The 19,021-nt window shown below is 45.6% G+C and overlaps 1 protein-coding gene across 2 annotated transcripts in view; it reads left to right on the top strand.

Moving 5' to 3' along the window:
* The window catches only part of GDPD4 (glycerophosphodiester phosphodiesterase domain containing 4), a 78,591-nt gene that overhangs the window by 44,674 nt on the left and 14,896 nt on the right, over positions 1-19,021 (top strand). For both annotated transcript variants that reach the window (XM_088473797.1, XM_088473796.1), the window contains exons 8-13: positions 1,252-1,397; positions 6,647-6,729; positions 9,481-9,631; positions 9,876-10,100; positions 14,479-14,636; positions 17,873-18,020. In XM_088473797.1, coding sequence (XP_088329923.1) covers positions 1,252-1,397; positions 6,647-6,729; positions 9,481-9,631; positions 9,876-10,100; positions 14,479-14,636; positions 17,873-18,020 — 911 coding nt within the window. The remainder of the gene's footprint in view (positions 1-1,251; positions 1,398-6,646; positions 6,730-9,480; positions 9,632-9,875; positions 10,101-14,478; positions 14,637-17,872; positions 18,021-19,021) is intronic.

Genomic DNA, 19,021 nt, shown 5'->3' with positions numbered 1-19,021 from the left:
CTGGTCGAACACCCCTAGAGCCGGCCCTGCTGCTTTTATACCTAAATTCCGGGTCTGACCCGGAGGTTGGAACAGGGGCCCTGATTCAGAGCCGGACACTCTGAGAGAGCTCTCGCTCTGAATCAGGGCCGTCCCTCTGTTTTTTTTTTAGCAGCCTCCTGGCCGCTCGTATAGCTGTGGGTGACCACCCACAGCTATAGTGAGCGGCCAAAAAGATGGTCGCGATGGTCAAGACCATCGCGACCATCGGGCTTTCGACGAGGCCCTTGTGGTAGGGTCTCGTTGCCGCAAGCCCTGGAGTGCTTTTGGCTCTATCAGAGCCGAGAGCACTTCCACTGACATCACTTGTGATGTCAGTGGGGCCGGCCCCAGACGTTAGGCGTTCCCATGGGAACGCCTCCGTCTGGGCAGCCACATCCCCGGCACACCCACCAAAGGGGGCGTGCTGTCACTCACCATCGACCGCACGCCCCCTTTGTAGCGAGACCCGGAGCGATGGATTAGCCGTCGCTATCCGGGTCTCGCGCATGCGCGCGACGGAGCCGGCCCACCATCGACCCGGTTGCGAGCACACAGCGCTTACATCCGGGTCTGAATCAGGCCCAGGGTTCCAAACCGGATCAGAAACGGAATTTAGCCGGCGCTGACCCAGGAAATTCCTGAGCCGGCGCCGTTCACACTGGAGACGAGTCTGCAGTGACCCGGCTCTTCCGGCGTGGAGGTGGACGGCCGGGATGCGGCGCGCTCCAGGTCATCATGACCTGGATCGCGCTTCTTACACCGCAGTGTTTCACGGGTTATTCCCTTGTTAAACCCTGCAAGTTACCTGGTTGGATTGCCGAGTCACTTGACCCGGCAATCCAACCCTTTCCCCTTTTGCCCCAAGGAGCCACGCGGGTTAACCCTGCAATAACCCGGGTTTTAGCTCCTGGTGTAAAAGGGGTATAAGTAAAACTCATAAGCAGAAGCAGCCAATGGTGACATGACCATTAATTAAAATGGAGCCTATACATTCATTAGGATCCAATTACCTCAGTGAATTATTGACAATGTCAGTCCACAAAATGGCGGCTACAGCTCTGGGTAGTCATTATTGTCTTTACTTTTTGTTATGGTTTTTAGTTTGTCTTTTCCCTATTGTACCTCATACTGTACCCACTTATCCGGCCATGTGAATTATTTTCTTTAATTACAGCGCGGCCCTATATTGATTTATTAAGGGAGGTTGATGGTATTTCTGTGTATTTACAGTCACTCAGGCGGTGATAATAGGCCCATATCTGGCCGTGCTGCTCGTCCTGTACTTTATCCCATTGGGAATGTACTCACCCTGCATCAGAGAGGAGGGGACATTGGGAGCTAAACCCCTGCTAATAGGACACAGAGGATTGCCAACAGTAAGTGACAAATCCACTTTATTTTGTATTTGACTGAACACCACTGTACCCTCCGGCCTTGCATTCCCATACTCCAACTTACATGCAAGTTACAAAATCTGCATTTGTTTTTGCATCCTATTCCAAAAAGTCACACCGCTCGCCTATAGAACGGTCTTTAAACTTGCACCAAAAACCAAAAGGAAAAAAAAAAATCAAACAAAGACAAATTAAAAAGGAGCAACTGACACATTGGGGCTGACGCAGAGGTGCACTCGGTGCCGATGTTTGCGCAGATGAGCGATTATTTGCTACTGCGCCTGCGCAAAAAGTTCAGTGAATGCGGCTGCGTTCTCAAACGCAGAGCTGCAGATGCGGAGGTCATATTTAGAGACCGTTCAGAAGGAGGCTGCACCAGCCAAAGAGCGTCGTAAGTGTTGACGGTCATGGCGATGATGCGCCGATAGAGTGTTTGAGTCCACCGGTGGAGCTGCACCATCCACGGACATTAAAAGTGGGCGTCTCAGGACTCGCTTTGTCCGACTTTCGCAAGTACACAACTGGAAGTCTGAGGCTAGCCTTGCATATTGTCGCAGCTGTGAATCCGGAACATATCGCTGCTCCGCATGCATCACTGTCCGCCTCCGAATCAGGCCCATAAGCTGCTTTTTATCCTAATCACAATATTCCAAGTTATATTTTGAGCGCAAAGCAAGAAAAAAAGCAAGTAACTGTGCACAGCGACAAACTATGCTGCAATGCAAGGGGGGGACAAATAGTTTTTTTTTCCATGCAGGGTAAATACTGGCTGCTTTTGCATGTAACCCACACATGCTGGACAGCTTTATTTTTACACTACTTTTTTTCTTTAAAAAATTTACCCTTTAGATGACTTTTTCTTGTTTTTGTGTTTTTCTCCTTTAAAAAAAAAAAGTTTTACATCACAAATTACCTAAATATAGATAGATACAAATAAAGCAACACAAACGCCTTTTGCTTCCAGGCTCGTTGCATTAGTTTTATTATTTCACTTAAAACGCATGACATTCCCATCGATGGTATTTTGCCAGCGTTAACAATTTTTTGTACACTAAGAACCAGTTTTACAGTATTTTGAGGAAACACAATAAGAATAAATTTAAACTACTTGTTTGTAACCTGTTTGTCATTTAATTCAATATGGAGCTAATTCTATCATTCTTCATAACCCCCTACATTTCTCACCTGGCTTCCAGGAGATGTGGCGGGGAGGTAGGATAGGAAGAGATGACCTCGCACAGTGTTGGCTAACCTTGACACTCCAGCTGTTGTGGAACTATATATCCCAGCATGCCCTGCCACAGTTTTAGCATGCCCTAATAGCAAAACTGTAGCAGTGCATGCTGGGTTATGTAGTTCTATAACAGCTGGAGTGTCAAGGTTAGCCAACACTGACCTAGCAGGTAGCTATGTAAGGAAACGTGGTCTAAGCTTAGCAACCAATCAGACCTTTGATTTCTTTCTGTAAACACTACTGCAAAAATGACACTTAGATTGTGATTGGCTGTTATGGTAAAACTACCTCGCCTACTTGGTTACCTGTAGCAAATTATATAAATGGGCCGATAATTTGATGAGAATGTATGCCAATAGGGAGGGGAGAGAGAGAACATTATACAGAGAGAATCATCTATATACCAGTGTTTGGTTCCTGTGGCAAAATTTACTAAACGTCGGTTTTGCTGGTGCATTGAATCTGACAGGATCCACCGCGCACCGACGTCGGTTTAAAGGTGGCACCCAGGGTCGTAACTAAGGGTGAGAGAGGGGTATTGCCACACAGAGCCCTCTGGGCAGCACCGTTTCTGCCCCATGGCCTCTGCATCTGGCTAGAAGGGTGCCTGGAACACCACCCTGCAGCCAGAATTATTCCTACAGTGCCCCCACGCTCCAGGCATGCATACTGCAACGTGTACAGCAGTGGCAAACGCAAGATTTCTAGAGGGTGGTTTCCAAATGCCTGATTTTAGAGTGAGTGTGGCCAGTCCATGAAGAGGGCAGAATTAGTACTTATCCAGCTTTATTATGTGTCATACATAGTGTATTGTGTGTCATAATTCCAGCATATACAGGACCAGCAATCACTGTAACCCATTAAATGTGGCAGTAGGGCCATCCTGCCTGAGCAGAATGGTTTTATTTTAGATGTGGGCACCATTCCAGAGTATTAGAGCAAGTCTGTGAGAGCAGCAGAAGAACCTAGCACTGCCCTGGACATACTGTATATGTACATATTGGGCTCTATAGCAGCACATCCTTAACAGTGCATGTTTTCCAGATCTCCTAGTTGGTGCACAGGTTATTTATTACTGGCTGATAAATGTTAAAAGATCCACAGGTGGTGCTAATTATTTCATTTGTGATACTGAGAAGAACATGTAGCACTAGTAAAATTCTATTATATTACTATTTCTATTGTGGTCATGGTGTGTGCTGGGGAGGGGGTTTCCAGGCAGACGGAACCCCCCCTGCTTTTGCCTATGTACAGCCCCCCAGAAGATTCTGAGGATGCCCCGGGCAGCATGAATTCATATGCTTAGTGGCCAGGGCATAATAAAGCCCTGTTACGGCATTTGGTGAAACCACTGGATTTCTAAAAATCATTTGGATTTACTAAATTGAAGTTGCTGTCTATGCTGTCTATGACAGTCTGTTTCAAAATGCCTAAACCGACGCTGAACCGCATCTATAGCGCTTTACGTATCACTGACATCCATGCCGCACTGTTCTTTGTATAAATGCTGGAGCCGCTGATGACAGATTCTGCTCCAAAGTCAATAATGATAGCCAAATACATAACCGTATATATAATGTATATATAATTATAAATAATGACACGTGGCATAAGTGTCATGAAATTAGTCTGCTTTATTATATAATAATTTACTATGGTGGCATAGGAAAGAACGGTCCAGCTATTCAGCGGAACCACTCAACGCAAGTACACTTCAAACAACATCTGCATGGGCCGATTGCCCTAACCACAACTGCAAGAAGTAACTCCCATACCAATAGCACACTGAGCAATCTGGCACCGTACACAACAAAACACAAAGTAATGACATTTTCCTCATAACCTATCACAGCCTTGAGGTTTATAGGCCGCCACGCTTACTTAGCGCTCCGTTATTTAATGAAGCACGTTAAAAAAAATCATACACATACAGTACATGAAATAACCAAGCCTCGTTCTCCACTTCAATACTCACCTATTCCATAGGTCCCTGTAGGCATACATGTACTTGGCAAAAAGAAAAACCACTTCAAACAATGCAGAACTTGTCCTGTGAGGGACCTCGCCGTGAATGACTGGTAGAGATGCCCATCGACCACCGATTGTTAGCAATCATCGATGGTTAACAGTCAATGGCCTATGGTTTTGCTATCGATGGCAGAGAGCCAATGGTTCTCCAGGAAACAATGTTTTATTTTAATTTTTACGGGACAAAGCTTCGCCTTGCACCTTGGTGCTCGCAGCCTACCGTGCCCCCCAGCAGCGGTGGCCATTGAGGGTACGAACCATTGATTTTTCACCATAGATGGTTTTTGTGCCATCGATGATAATCACTGGTGGAACCATCGATGAACACCCCACCGATGGCCATCCCTAATGACAGACTTAGCGCTTGTCAGTCCTATTTAAATGAATGTCTATGCTCTGATTGGTCAGAGTTGGTGAGTAGTAACCCTCTCACGTGTGCCATGATGCAAAACCGGCAGCAATTTTAACCAAAGCCATTAGGAGAAATACTCCTTTAGTAGGAATGGCAATCAGTGGGATGTCCACGATGGATCCATCACTGATTACCATTAATGACACAAAAATGTTCTATGGCGAACCATCGATGGTTTGTACTCCTCGATAGCCACCGCTGCTGGGGGCACGGCGGGCCGAGCAAAAATGGGGTGGGGCTTAGCGGACACCGAGGGCGGTGCTAAGCTCCATCCCATCAAGAAAAAAAAATAACCATTGGCTCCCACTCGTCCATTGATGGTGGAGGACCACCGATTGCACATTGCTAGGATAGCAGCCATCAGCACTTGTCAGAGGCCATGACGGACTTTTCAAGAAATAGCTATCGAGCTGTCTTTTGTTCTGGATTTAATAAAAGTAGCAGCTAAGGCAGCCAGAGGAATGTGACACTCTGCCCCTGTGACACTCTGCCCCTGTGACACTCTGCTCCTGTGACACTCTGCTCCTGTGACACACTGCCCCTGTGACACTCTGCCCCTGTGACACTCTGCCCCTGTGACACTCTGCCCCTGTGACACTCTGCCCCTGTCACACTCTGCCCCTGTCACACTCTGCCCCTGTCACACTCTGCCCCTGTCACACTCTGCCCCTGTCACACTCTGCTCCTGTCACACACTGCCCCTGTCACACTCTGCCCCTGTCACACTCTGCCCCTGTCACACTCTGCCCCTGTCACACTCTGCCCCTGTCACACTCTGCTCCTGTCACACTCTGCTCCTGTGACACTCTGCCCCTGTGACACTCTGCCCCTGTGACACTCTGCCCCTGTGACACACTGCCCCTGTGACACTCTGCCCCTGTGACACTCTGCCCCTGTGACACTCTGCCCCTGTGACACTCTGCCCCTGTGACACTCTGCTCCTGTGACACTCTGCTCCTGTGACACTCTGCTCCTGTGACACTCTGCCCCTGTGACACTCTGCCCGTGTGACACTCTGCCCCTGTGACACACTGCTCCTGTGACACTCTGCTCCTGTGACACTCTGCTCCTGTGACACAAGCTTGTCGCGTCAGAAGCACTGATAGAAAAAAAAGTTTCTCCTGCATGGAGAAATCCAGCTGCGTGGAGGCTGGGAATTCCCGGAATGGCCGTGAGATCACATCCTCAGATATCTGGAGGGGGGGGATTATTCCAATAAGGTGCTACGGGTGGGCATCACCACCAATTATCAGAGTGTGAGGGTTGCTATGCCCAAATTTATGTTGGCTTTAATAGGTCAAAAACAGTTGTTGGGCTTATAACAGCTAATAATTCTAGTCCGTGCCTGCTACTGGCTTAATTTACCATATGTTTACTACTTGTGTCATTCTAATTTTTTATGAACCAAAACCTCATGAATCGCTTCGCTTTATTTATTTTATCTTCATGTAATATTTCTTTGCAAATCCATCTGGTTCTCGTTCTCTCGATTTTTGTGTTTTTAAATATTGAGATTAATCTATATTTTCTGTCTCATCCCCCCCCCCTTCTTCACAGCTGGCACCAGAAAACACCAAGATGTCATTTGAGAAAACGATTGAACATGGCGGTGACGGCCTGGAAACTGATGTGACTATGAGGTATGGGGGTCTAGTTACTAAGCAGTGTTAGGAGACAGAGTGAAAAGTGATAAGAAAGTGATAAGGTGCCAGCCAATCAGCTCCCAACTGTCATCTCACAGGCTGTGTTTGAAAAATGACAGTTGGGAGCTGATTGGCTGGCACCTTATCACTTTCTTATCACTTTTCACTCTGTCTCCTAACACTGCTTAGTAAATAGACCCCATGATCTTTTCCCCATATGTCACCAATAAGCTTAAGGCTAAGGCTGCCCAACAAGTCTCCCCTAAGGCAGCTGGAGGAGATTGATAAGTCAGATTTTAGGGCAGATAGACCGTTCTGAAACCCTGAATTGCAGCCTTCAGATCCCCGGCATTGATTACACACGGTGTAGGGTTTATCTGCAAATGAACTGATGGGATACCTGCCAGTGATTAATATACAACCCAGATAGCAGAGATACCTCATTACTCTGTTACCCAGACCCAGGATCACCGTGTGAACTAAGGGGAGGCTAGACAGCGACAATCTAATAGCAAAGGCTCTGACTGTCCCTCTCTAAGATCGGATTCCCCTAGCCGTATTCCCCGTCCAAATGACTCTCTTAGATGTTTATAGATCTATATTGATAACCCCTCCATTAACTGCAAAAGATAAGGGGCCGTTATTATTACAGCTAATTGTAGGCAGATAAAGCTGCGGATTATATAACCAGAGGATAGTTGGATGGTGATACGTTTATTTTTTCCCCCTAATTTATGTCCAAACTGAGGCGTTTCCAGGAAACAATAGAAGTAATTGTTTAATAAAAAAAGGTTCTTAAATCAACAGTGAAAAAAGGTTCTTAAATCAACAGTGAAGATTGTAAATGGAAGAAGCAAAGCCTTGTATCACAATATTTAGTTACATTTCAACATACAGTAGAGGGAAAACCCTCTGGGATAAATTGTTTCAAGATTCTATCCCACCTGTTGCTCTTGTTTGTTTCGTACACAAACTTTCCACTACCGTGTTTTTATTTTATTTATTTATTAACCGTTTCTTATATAGCGCAGCATATTCTGTTGCGCTTTACAATTAGGAACATTAATAGAACAAAACTGGGTAATAACAGACTGATATATAGGTAGGAAGGCCCTGCTCGCAAGCTTACAATCTATAGGGAAATAGGCATTGATACACATAGGATAGGTGCTATATAATGCAATTTTGGTCCAGCCAGAATGCAGAGTTTCTTGGTGGGCTGCATGATCCAGTCACACAGGAATGTCGGCCAAATATCAGGAGGATGTGAGAGGAAGACGATGTGTGAGATTGTGTGTGGACTGTGAAAGGGGATGTAATTAGATATGGAAGCTATGAAGGTTATGTGGGCGGTTCTGGGATCTAATAAGCTTGCCTGAAGAGGTGAGTTTTCAGGGATCGCTTGAAGATTGGAGACTAGAGGAAAGTCGTATTGTGCGTGGTAAGGCATTCCATAGAGTGGGTGCAGCCCAAAGAAAGTCCTGTAACCGTGAGTGGGAGCAAGTAATGCATGGGGATGAGAGACACTTTTAAAAGCGGACCTATGGAAAACCTAACATCATTAGTGTCGCTGAATAAAACCGTATTTGAGTTGCCACATCTCCAAAACTGCGCTCTTTCTACTTTGTCTGACGCTTCCTAAAACAATGCCCTTAATATCATTTAAGTTAGCATTTTGGGCACTACTGGAAATGCGTACGGATCCCGGAGAGATCTGCAAACGGCACACGTGCCGCTGAATCAGATTGCCGACTGTACATGTGCCGCTTCATGCATACGCTCACGGACGGAGATTGCAGCAGCAGGCAGAATGATCCCTCCGATATTTATGGTAACGGCTGTTGGCGGACAAACATCGGGCAGGCTGGGCATTCGCCTTCAGGCGCATGACTACACGGCATACAGGGGCAGATACTTGCTTGCTGTACTTGCCTTAGCTATAAGGTAGTCTGCAGGCTTTCACGACCGGAAGGAGAAACGGCGCCTCTCTGAAATGCCGGCAGCCGCCATGTTGGAGTCTACCAGTTTTAGGCAGGAATCTTTTTTTTTTTTTTTAAGTATCAGGAGCTACTGCGCTATGTGGAGGTGCCCAGCGTAATTACTTTCACTGTGCATTCTGGGCAGAATAATGTAAAGGTCCACTGCCCCACCATCTTGAAACCATGAGAATGTGGGATATCTGTTTTGTCTTTATTATATGTGGCCAGACTTGAGAAAAGAAGAGACAGAGGAGGTATGGTAGAAATATTCAACTGTATTCTAGGTATTTCCAGAATTGTTAATTAAAATTGGGAAGAAGACAAAAAGGTAATGGAAGAACGGATTTACTGGAAGGCTGATAGATCCGTGGAAAAATAATCTCCCAGCATAAGAAAAAAATGTCTATTAAGGTGTAAAAGTAAAATAATAAAAAAAAATAGTTTTTTTTTTTTTTTTAAAGTAAAAAAAAAATTAAATATTCATTAAAAAAAAAGGACAGACTAGAGGGACCTGTAGGTTCTCTTCTACCAAATTCTAGTCTCTCATTGTTATTGTCCAGCACTCAGAAGCAGCTTCATTTACCTAAGTCCATGCCAAGATCACCATCCTCATCCCTTCCCGTCGGCAGCTGGACCAATGCTTCTGTTTGGCACTTTAGAACAGTCGCCCTGCACAGAAAGTTTGGCATCTCCCAGCCAGCGACAAATTTTGGTATCCATTATTGGCCGGCAATGACACCGACACTAGTGTCTTCTTCTTCTCTTACAGTTTTGATGGCGTTCCCTTTCTTATGCATGACAGCACTTTAAAGAGAACTACGAACGTCCAGGAAGTCTTCCCCAACCTGACCAAAGTCAATGCCGCCATGTTAACCTGGGACATGCTGGAGTCTCTTAATGCCGGGAAGTGGTTCACGCAGGTATTTTTCTTGACTTCTACTTATAGGGTGAGATGAGCGTTGCCAGGACCAGATTATACTCTACTACTTTATTATAGATGGTCTTCTGCCTGTTGGGTCTGTGGAAGGTCCACTCTTCTGAAATGGTTGTAAATGAATGAATGTATCTGTTATGGAGACCTGGAGTCGGTGCAACGTGAATCCTACAACTATAAGGTATAGAAATATGGCCAATAAATAAATGTATATTTTGTTTGTTCCCCAGAAAGCACCATTTTCCTCCATGGATTCTCTATCAGATGGAGATAAGCAGTTGGCGAGCAATCAGTCTATTTACAAACTGAGCGATTTGCTAAGGCTTGCTGACCGGAACAATAAAACGGTCATCTTCGACCTTTATCGCCCTCCTAAGGATCACCCCTACAGAGACTCCTGGATTAACCGGACGCTAGAGGTCATCCTCAATGAGACCACAATTGATCCAAAACTGGTATGAAACAATAGAACCCATGATGTAATGATGTTCCTGAAACAACCTTACAAGACAATAATTGGCAGCAAAAATAGAAAGTACTCTCTTTTTATGGGGCACTCAATTTGCTAATTATAAAACTATGGGCGGGATGTACTAACCGCGCGGTGTACATCCCGCCAGTCACCGCCCCGATACTAATCGTATAGGTACTAACATATGCGATTAGTATCGCAAAGGACAGCTCTTGCGATAAGAGCTGCCCTTTGCGGGGTGAGGGGGTCTCCGCAGGTCTCCGCCCTCTCCCAGCCCCGGGAGCTTCCTGCTGGTGACCTCTGCAGGAAGTCCTGGGTTCCTCCTCCTCCTCCCTGCACCCGGAAGAAGAAGAGGAGGTGGGGGAGCCAGGAGGAGCACGCAGGAGGCTGAGGTGAGTGGGGTGCCTGCAGTGAGAGGTGCTGGGCGCCTGCGGGGAGGGGCATACGGTAAGAAGCCCATAGGCTTCTAGAGGATAACGCCAGAAAAACCTGGCGTTACCCTCCGCATCAAAAATCGGACGGCCATATGAGGTTTTTACCACATTTTTCCTTTAGTACATCAGCCTATGGGCGGGATGCAGCAATGGTAGAAATGCGGTCAAACCCTGAAAATGCAGGTTTGACCGCATTTCTCATATGCACCAAGCCCCAGAGTGCACTTGGTTGCAGTGGGTTACGATATCTTCCTGGTTGCGTTACCCTATAGAAGCCTATGGGGTCCTTCTGCTCATGCACACAAGGACACCAGTGGGGCTTCCGGGTCATAGACCCGGAAGTCCCTACATTGCAAAGGGTATGGTATAAGAGATAGACAGTAATTAGATAGACAATGGGCCGTATTCAATTTGGAGCGAAAAGTCGGTGGCCGGACTTATGGCCGTCATCGAAGGTTTTGCCGTCGAAAAGTTTATCGTGCGCGTCCCCGCTAACCCCCGTATTCAATTCCAAATCTGCAAAAATGAAATCAGCGAAAAAGTCCTGTCATTTTTGGGGAACTCAGCTCGACACCCCCGAAAAGATGCTCTGACATGGGGGTTCCCTATGGGTACCCCCGAATAGCCCTGCTAAAGGTATGTGTGGTCTTTAAACGGTCTCAATAGCTGCTGTCTTGCGTTTTTAAGAAGGTGGGGAAGAATAGCATTTAGGACGTTTTTTTTGCCAAAATAAGTAGTCCCATCAAATTTGGGGTACGTGAAAATGGGTACCAGCGTATTTTAAAGTTGCTAATATGTAGTTTCAAAAAACTTGAAAAATCCACCTGCTGCAACTACCTGATATCAAAAAAACACCTGGGGCACCCCCATGAGTCTATTTCGCTAGTTTAGAAGTTTGTCCCCCAACTTTGTTTTTATTTCGCCCCCAAAACGAAAGTACTTTTTTGGGGTGTCTAAAGTACTTTTGAAACAGATCACTTTTAGGGGACTGTCCAAGGGGTGCAGGGTTTTTTTTCTGGAAGTCTGCACCCCAAAACCCCAATTCTGCTCTTTTTCTCACCACCTATTCAATGGGGATACTTTTTCGTCGGGTCCGATGCATTGACATTTCGTACCGTCGAAAACTCGGCCAAGTTGAATAAGGGGAAAAGTGGAATCGGCGAAAATGATGTCATCGGCGAAAAAGTTTCACCGTGGACGGCTTTTCGCTACAAATTGAATACAGCCCAGTGTCTAGATAGACACCAGGGACCAAATGTAATAGGGTGAGAGTTTAGAAAATGTGAGAGTTTAGCAGTAACCTCTCACATTGGTTGAGTTTTATCTTCAAAATGGGAAAGCATCTGAATGAGATTTTAAATCGTGAGAGTTTTTTAAGTCTAAAAAAACATGCAAGTTCGCTCTGTTACTTTGTTTTTGGACTCTATTACATTGGCAAAGTTTAAAAAGTGTCAGAAACTCTCACTTTTCTAAACTCTCACCCTATTACATTTGGCCCCAGATGTTAGACAGTGAATAGCAGGGGAAAAAAGTTTGACACAGGCATCACTAAAGTTAGACATGTAAAAAGTTTGACAGGGTAAAAAGTTCGACATGAAAATGATCGACACAAAAATGGTTGACAATTTTGTAAAAAAATTTTTTAGCCCTAATCTGCACCCTAACTCTCCCTCTTGGTGCCTAACCCTAACCCTCCCTCCTGGTGCCTAACCCTCCAGTAAGTGCCTAACCCTAAACCTAACCCTATAAAAATGTAAAAAATAAATGTGTCAACCATTTTTGTGTCGATAATTTTCCTGTCGACCTTTTTACATGTCTAACTTTGGTGTGTCTTACTTTTGGCCGTGTCAAACTTTTATCCTTGCCTAACTATTGACTGTCTAACATCTGGGGCTAAATGTAATAGGATGAGAGTTTAGAAAATGTGAGAGTTTAGCTGTAAACTCTCACATTGGTTGAGTTTTATCTTCAAAATGGGAAAACATCTGAATGAGATTTTAAATCTTGAGAGCTTTTTAAGTCTAAAAAAACATGCAAGTTCGCTCTGTTACTTTGTTTTTGGACTCTATTACATTGGCAAAGTTTAAAAAGTGTCAGAAACTCTCACTTTTCTAAACTCTCACCCTATTACATTTGGCCCCTGGTGTTTTTCTAGACATTGTCTAACTAATTACTGCCTGTCTATAGTCGGGAACCCCATCGCAAAGGGGCCGCTCTTACCGAGAGAGTGATCCTTTGCGGTGATCGTCATGCATCCCGCCCTCAATCACTAAAAAACAACCAAAGTGGTCATGTAGGACTACAAAAAAGGGCTACACAACATAAAGAAAGAATGTGAGCCCTGGCCTAGATAGGACCAAGGAAACTTCATATCTGACCAGTTGTGTGAAGGAAGACTTACAGTACATAGTAGGTGTCTCTGCTCTGAATATGGTCAGGCAAACCAATCATCACACTATGGTCAGAGATATGGTGAAAATATACAAAATATTACAATACATTTGAGAGTAAAATGACCTCTGTATAAAGTGTCGGCAACCACCTGGTCCATATACTATTATGTGGAATATCCAAAATAAGTGCAGGTTTTTAGAAGTGGTGATGATGGCAATAGCAACCAATCAGGTTCTAACTATTAACTTTTATAAGGTGCTATATTAATGTAGAATCTGATTGGTTGCTATGGCCAACATCTCCACTTCTAAAAACTCTCACTTTAGTAAATATACCCCCTTGTAGCTGATATAGTGCATTCACATAATAGCTACACAAAAATATTCATATATAAAATGACCTTGGAAAACGTATATCTTGCAGTGGGGATGTAGTCAGGAAGCCGACTGTCTAAATGCCGACCGCCGGCTTCCCGACTGTCAAATCCCAGCAAGGTACTAATGACAGGCGTCGAAAACCCGACGGCTGTCATTAGACCTACGCCGGGAGCCCGACGCACGGAATACCGAAAGGAAGGTAAGCCGGGCGCGGACAGCCGCTGGGGGGAAGGGTTAGGTGTCAGGGCTCCCGGGAGGACTTAGGGTTAGGCACCCCCTGGGAGGGTTAGGCTAGGGGAAGGGGGGCTTAGGCACCCCCGGGGGGTGGTTAGGGTTAGGCACCCACACGGCAGACTTAGGTTTAGGCTGCGGGAACGGGGGGGGTTAGGTTTAGGCACTTAGAGGGGGGTTAGGGTTATGCACAATGGGGGAGAAAAGGGTTAGGCACCCCTAAGGGAGGGTTAGGGTTAGGGGAGGAAAATAGGGTTAGTTATAATTACCTTATTAGCGATAGAGTTCTTCACCCCTGCCGGCCTTCCGCTGCCGGGATTTGAACCGCCGGCCATGCGGTAATACCTATTGCAGGTTATGCTTGCAGAATTAAAATATTACAAGTTTAGCAGCCAATCACATAATAGCATTGATGATTCAAGTTCAGTCTAGGTCCGGGAGTTGTGACGTCTGATCGGTTGCTATGGGTGACAACAACACTGGCACAACTGGGAAAATCTGCGTTGTTGCCTTTAACAACTTGTTAGATTTTACTGACAAAATTAAATCAAATACCTGATTACTCGCACAACCAGTTTCGGATTAAGGATGCATGGACCAATAGGCAAAATACTTACTCCTTTTAAGAAACAATACATAAAAAACTAAAAACGTGTTAGGGCAATCCAGGCTCCTCAGTGTCCAACGGCCGGTAATTGGAAGCCTAGATTGCCCAATGGATGATCAGGCTACCAGCACAACAGGTTTTCTGTGCACTCATGTTTATAAATTCACCCCCCTTCCCATTACTAAGATCTGCATTGCATAATGTATGGGGCGCTAAAACACCGTCATTTGTACAACAATTGATGATATGACTGAGACAAAGTATACACCAATCATCAGCCAGGGTTCAGTCTCTACTCATCACTTGTCCCTCTCGCAGGTCTTGTGGCTGGCAAATGATCTGAGGTCCTTTGTGCAGTCTGTGGTGCCGGGATTTCAGCAGACGCTGGGTTTCAAAGCAACCGTTGAAGAACTTGTCAGCAATCACATAGTGAAACTGAACCTGCCGTACAGCGAGATGTCCCAGCACGACATCAGGTAATATTTAAACATAATATATATATATATATATATATATACATTAATTACTTAAAATCAAATGATCCTTTGTTGCCACTTCTTTCACTGCAAAGGGTTATTTTAGCTTTTTCTTATATTGCTCAGTAAATATTTCTCAGAAGCTGTGGTTGGAGATTTCCATGCCACAGTATACTGCCTGCAAACAATATGCAAATGAGAATCATCAGAAGAGGAGAATTCTGGGTAATGCCATTGCAGCCCTGAGTTTCCATGTCCCACGTTCTGGGTGTTTAGCCCATCAATCAGAATATCCTCCTGCAGACTGACTGCCGAGCCCTCCTGCAGACTGACTGCCGAGCCTTTGATTGGGACTCATCAGTGCAGGATAGTGCAGCCAAACAAGGCTGACACATCTTTTATATCCTGCATTCATATGTTTTTTTGGGTTTCCTGACTTTTTTTTTCCAGCCACAGAGGCTCATTTCCAAACAGGAAAAATTGTGACTCTGCGGCACATTTTATTTTGTACATATGGCTGGGCTACCCCCTGGCATACATAGGAACAGGCTCACATTCTGCTTATGGGAACTGCCCCACCGGGAAACTCACTCTGCTCCCGTTTTTGAAAGATTGTGGGTTTGTCTGGAAAACCTACATGCTTTAGGCTGTATAACTTGTAATCGCAGAGTCCTAACTACTGCAATGACTCTATAAAATATTGGAAATAATTCTGACTTTTCATCTTGGGATGCATTTACCCCGCTTCCGTCGTTTGTTTCCTCTGATCTGTGGTGAATACACTTTAACTAGTGCTGCAATTAGGGTTCATTAAACCTTATGGGCGGGATGCAGCAAAGGGAGAAATGCGGTCAAACCCGCATTTCTCATATGCACCAAGCCTGGCGTTACCCTCCGCGATGCACTTCGGCGCTTGGTTGCGGTGGTAACACCATCTCCTGGTGGCGTTGCCCTATAGAAGCCTATGGGCTTCTATCGGGAGAGTGCCATGAGAGGGATCCAATTGGATCCCATCCAGCATCCCCCGCGACACGCGTGTCCTTCTGCGCATGCGCAGAAAAATGCCAGAGGGACTTCTGGGCCATAGACCCCGAAGTCCCTCATTCGCAAGGGACAGCTCTTACCGAGAGAGCTGGCGTTTGGCGTTTGCGGTGTTCTTCATGCATCCCGGTTACTAACGCCGGCATGCATGCGAAGGGATGAATGCGATGATCCCGAAAGGATAAATGCGAAGATGCGATGCTATGAGAGAAGTAATAACGGTACACAAGCACTGAACGGATATTTGCACAGCATGTTCTATTGTCTTGTGCCCACAATATTTATTGTGTGTATGTGTTAGCGTGCGACACACACGGGCCCAAGCTGTTAGAGGCTGGCACATGGGCCCATGTCAACAGAAGTCCTACCCATCACTAGTGCCGTTCAAGCCTTTAACCACCCTAGTCTGTTACGGTCTTGCTATTAGAATGTAAGTTCTCACGAGCAGGGCCCTCTTCCCTCATGTGTTTCTCCTTACTTATACTTTCATCTACTCCTTACTCCCCACTCGGGTACCTAACACTTGATGCTTACGCCCTGTTGCTTATTTGAGTGTTATTATTGCTAATGCAACAATGTGTATACACTATGGGCAGGAAGTCCAATCGGCCTTGCGGCAACCGAGACCCTATCACAGGGTCTCGTTGCAAGGCCGATGGTCGCGATTATCGCAACGGGCTCCTTGCCGCTCGCACAAGCTGTGGGTGGGCTCCCACAGCTTTGCGAGCGGCAGGAGACAAAAAAAATAAAGTAAATACAAACGCCCACATTACCTGCGAGCGGCTGGCCTTTACGAGTGGGTCTGAATCAGGCCCAATGTCCTTGTCCTGCATTGTATTGTACTGTACTGTAAGTCACTGGTTTCTTGTTCCCTTATTTGTTTATGTACTTTGTGAGACGCTGTGGAACCCTTGTGGCGCCATAGAAATAAAGGATAATAATAATATTGGTCCTCTATCCGTCCTCTGAGTGGATGCTATATGTCTTTGAACTCCTCCCTGGCCCTGACAACTCGCACATCTCTTACCCTTAAACTGTGACACAATTACTGTGTGCGGGTTTGTGAACCTCTCACCTGTTGCAGGGGGTGTATTCAGTCAGTTGGTCACAATACCAACAGCGGCTTCCGACTGTCAGAATCCCGACAGATTGTGGAGGTAAGTATTAGGGTCAGGGGGAGGATTAGGGTTAGGCACTAGGGGAGGATTAGGCTGCGGGATAGGATTAGGGGGATGGTTCAGGTTAGGCACTAGGGGAGGATTAGGCTGCTGGTAGGATGGGTTAGGGTTAGGCTGCGGGACAGTAGGGGATAGGGTTAGGGGGGTGGTTATGCACTAGGGGGAGGATTAGGCTGCGGGACGGGAGGATTAGGATTAGGCTGCGGGACGGTTAAGGTTAGGTTGTAGGGAGGGGTGGGTTAGGGATAAGCTGCAGGTCAGTAGGGTTAGTGTTATGCTGAGGGGCGGAAGGGTTAGGGCTAGGCTGCATGAGTGGTGGGTTAGGGGGAGGGTTATAGAGCCTGATTCAGCAAGGAGGCAGCTTTACAATTGGGTCCTTGCAATAATGCAAATACAGCAGGAGGTGTATGACACCCCCTGTATGACACCCCCTGTATGACACCCCCTGCTGCATTTGCAATCCCGGCACTGGGTCGATGGTCGTGATGGTGAACGGCGCCGGGCCTTCGACCAGCTGAGTAAGCCTCAGCTTACTCAGACTGGCCGGCTTGCGAGCGCAGGACACTGCGTTGATCGACGCAGATCCTGGGCTTGCCACTCCCGGAATACGGGGTGGACACGCCCCCCGTTTCCGGGAACGGCGGCCAACCCCGCACCGCCCATTAAATGCCTCTGCCTGTCAAGCAGATTCACGATAATCGTGTGTTGCTGAATCAGGGCCCATAATACTTCCAGAAATCTGTCAGGATTCTGACCGTCGCGATCCCATACCCAACCCATTGCGGGGACCGGTGTGAAGTTCCTAAACAATGTTGCGTCAAAAAAATAAATATCATTAGTTGCTAGTGTTACACGCTTCTTACTGTTGGTGAAGTCACTTTTTTATTTTGTGTTTTTAAACTTTTAATAACCTTAAATATGTAATAACTGTACAGACCTAATTCTCTTCAACAAAAGTTTACTTGTTATTTGTGTTGCTTAAATGGAACTTTATTGGTTGTTTTGTGTTAATTATAGGACGTACGCGGCGGCCAATATTACCACCAATCTGTATGTGGTCAGCGAGCCGTGGCTCTTCTCCCTGGCCTGGTGCTCGGGAGCCTATTCCGTCACCACAAACTCTGTAAAGACACTGAAGAAGATGGACAGGCCCATGTTCCTCCTGGTAATAACCTGACGTGGCCATAATGCTATTCTGTTACCCACGTGTCACACTGCGCAGCTGGTTTCCTGCCGGGTTTACCCTCGTAATCACCAGATGTAATAGCCAGCGATTTTGGGGGCAAAAATGATGTCGTTATTCTATGTATAAGGTGCGACATGGTGGCATAGTGCTGTACACTGTTATAAAACTGACAGCAAGAATTATATTGGTTATATATTATTTATATATATATATATATATATATATATTTATATATATATATATATATACAGTCAGGTGCATAAATATTGGGACATTGACAGAATTTTAATATTTTGGCCTCTATTCACCACCACAATGGCTTTGAAATGAAACAAACAAGATGTGCTTTAACTGCAGACTTTCAGATTTAATTTGAGGGTAATTACATCCAAATCAGGTGAACGGTGTAGGAATTACAACGGTTTCTATATGTGCCTCCCACTTTTTAAGGGGCCAAAAGTAATGGGACTATCAACTCAAAAGCTATTTCATGGACAGGTGTGGGCTATTCCCTCGTTATTTCATTATCAATTAAGCAGGTAAAAGGTCTGGAGTTGATTCTAGGTGTGACATTTGCATTTGCAATCAGTTGCTGTCAACTCTCAATATGAGATCCAAAGAGCTGTCACTATCAGTGAAGCAAGCCATCATTAGGCTGAAAAATCAAAACAAACCCATCAGAGAGATAGCAAAAACATTAGGTGTGGCCAAATCAACTGTTTGGAACATTCTTAAAAAGAAAGAACGCACCGGAGAGCTCAGCAACACCAAAAGACCCAGAAGACCACGGAAAACAACTGTGGTGGATGACAGAAGAATTATTTCCCTGGTGAAGAAAAACCCCTTCACAACAGTTGGCCAAATCAAGAACACTCTCCAGGAGGTAGGTGTATATGTGTCAAAGTCAACAATCAAGAGAAGACTTCACAAGAGTGAATATAGAGGGTTCACCACAAGATGTAAACCATTGGTGAGCCTCA

This window comes from Taudactylus pleione, unplaced genomic scaffold, assembly GCF_031769625.1.
Source record: "Taudactylus pleione unplaced genomic scaffold, aTauple2 ptg000140l, whole genome shotgun sequence".
NCBI classification, from domain to species: Eukaryota; Metazoa; Chordata; class Amphibia; order Anura; family Myobatrachidae; genus Taudactylus; species Taudactylus pleione.
The sequence above is the reverse complement of the archived record's forward strand: the minus strand, read 5'-3'. Positions and strand labels throughout refer to the sequence as shown.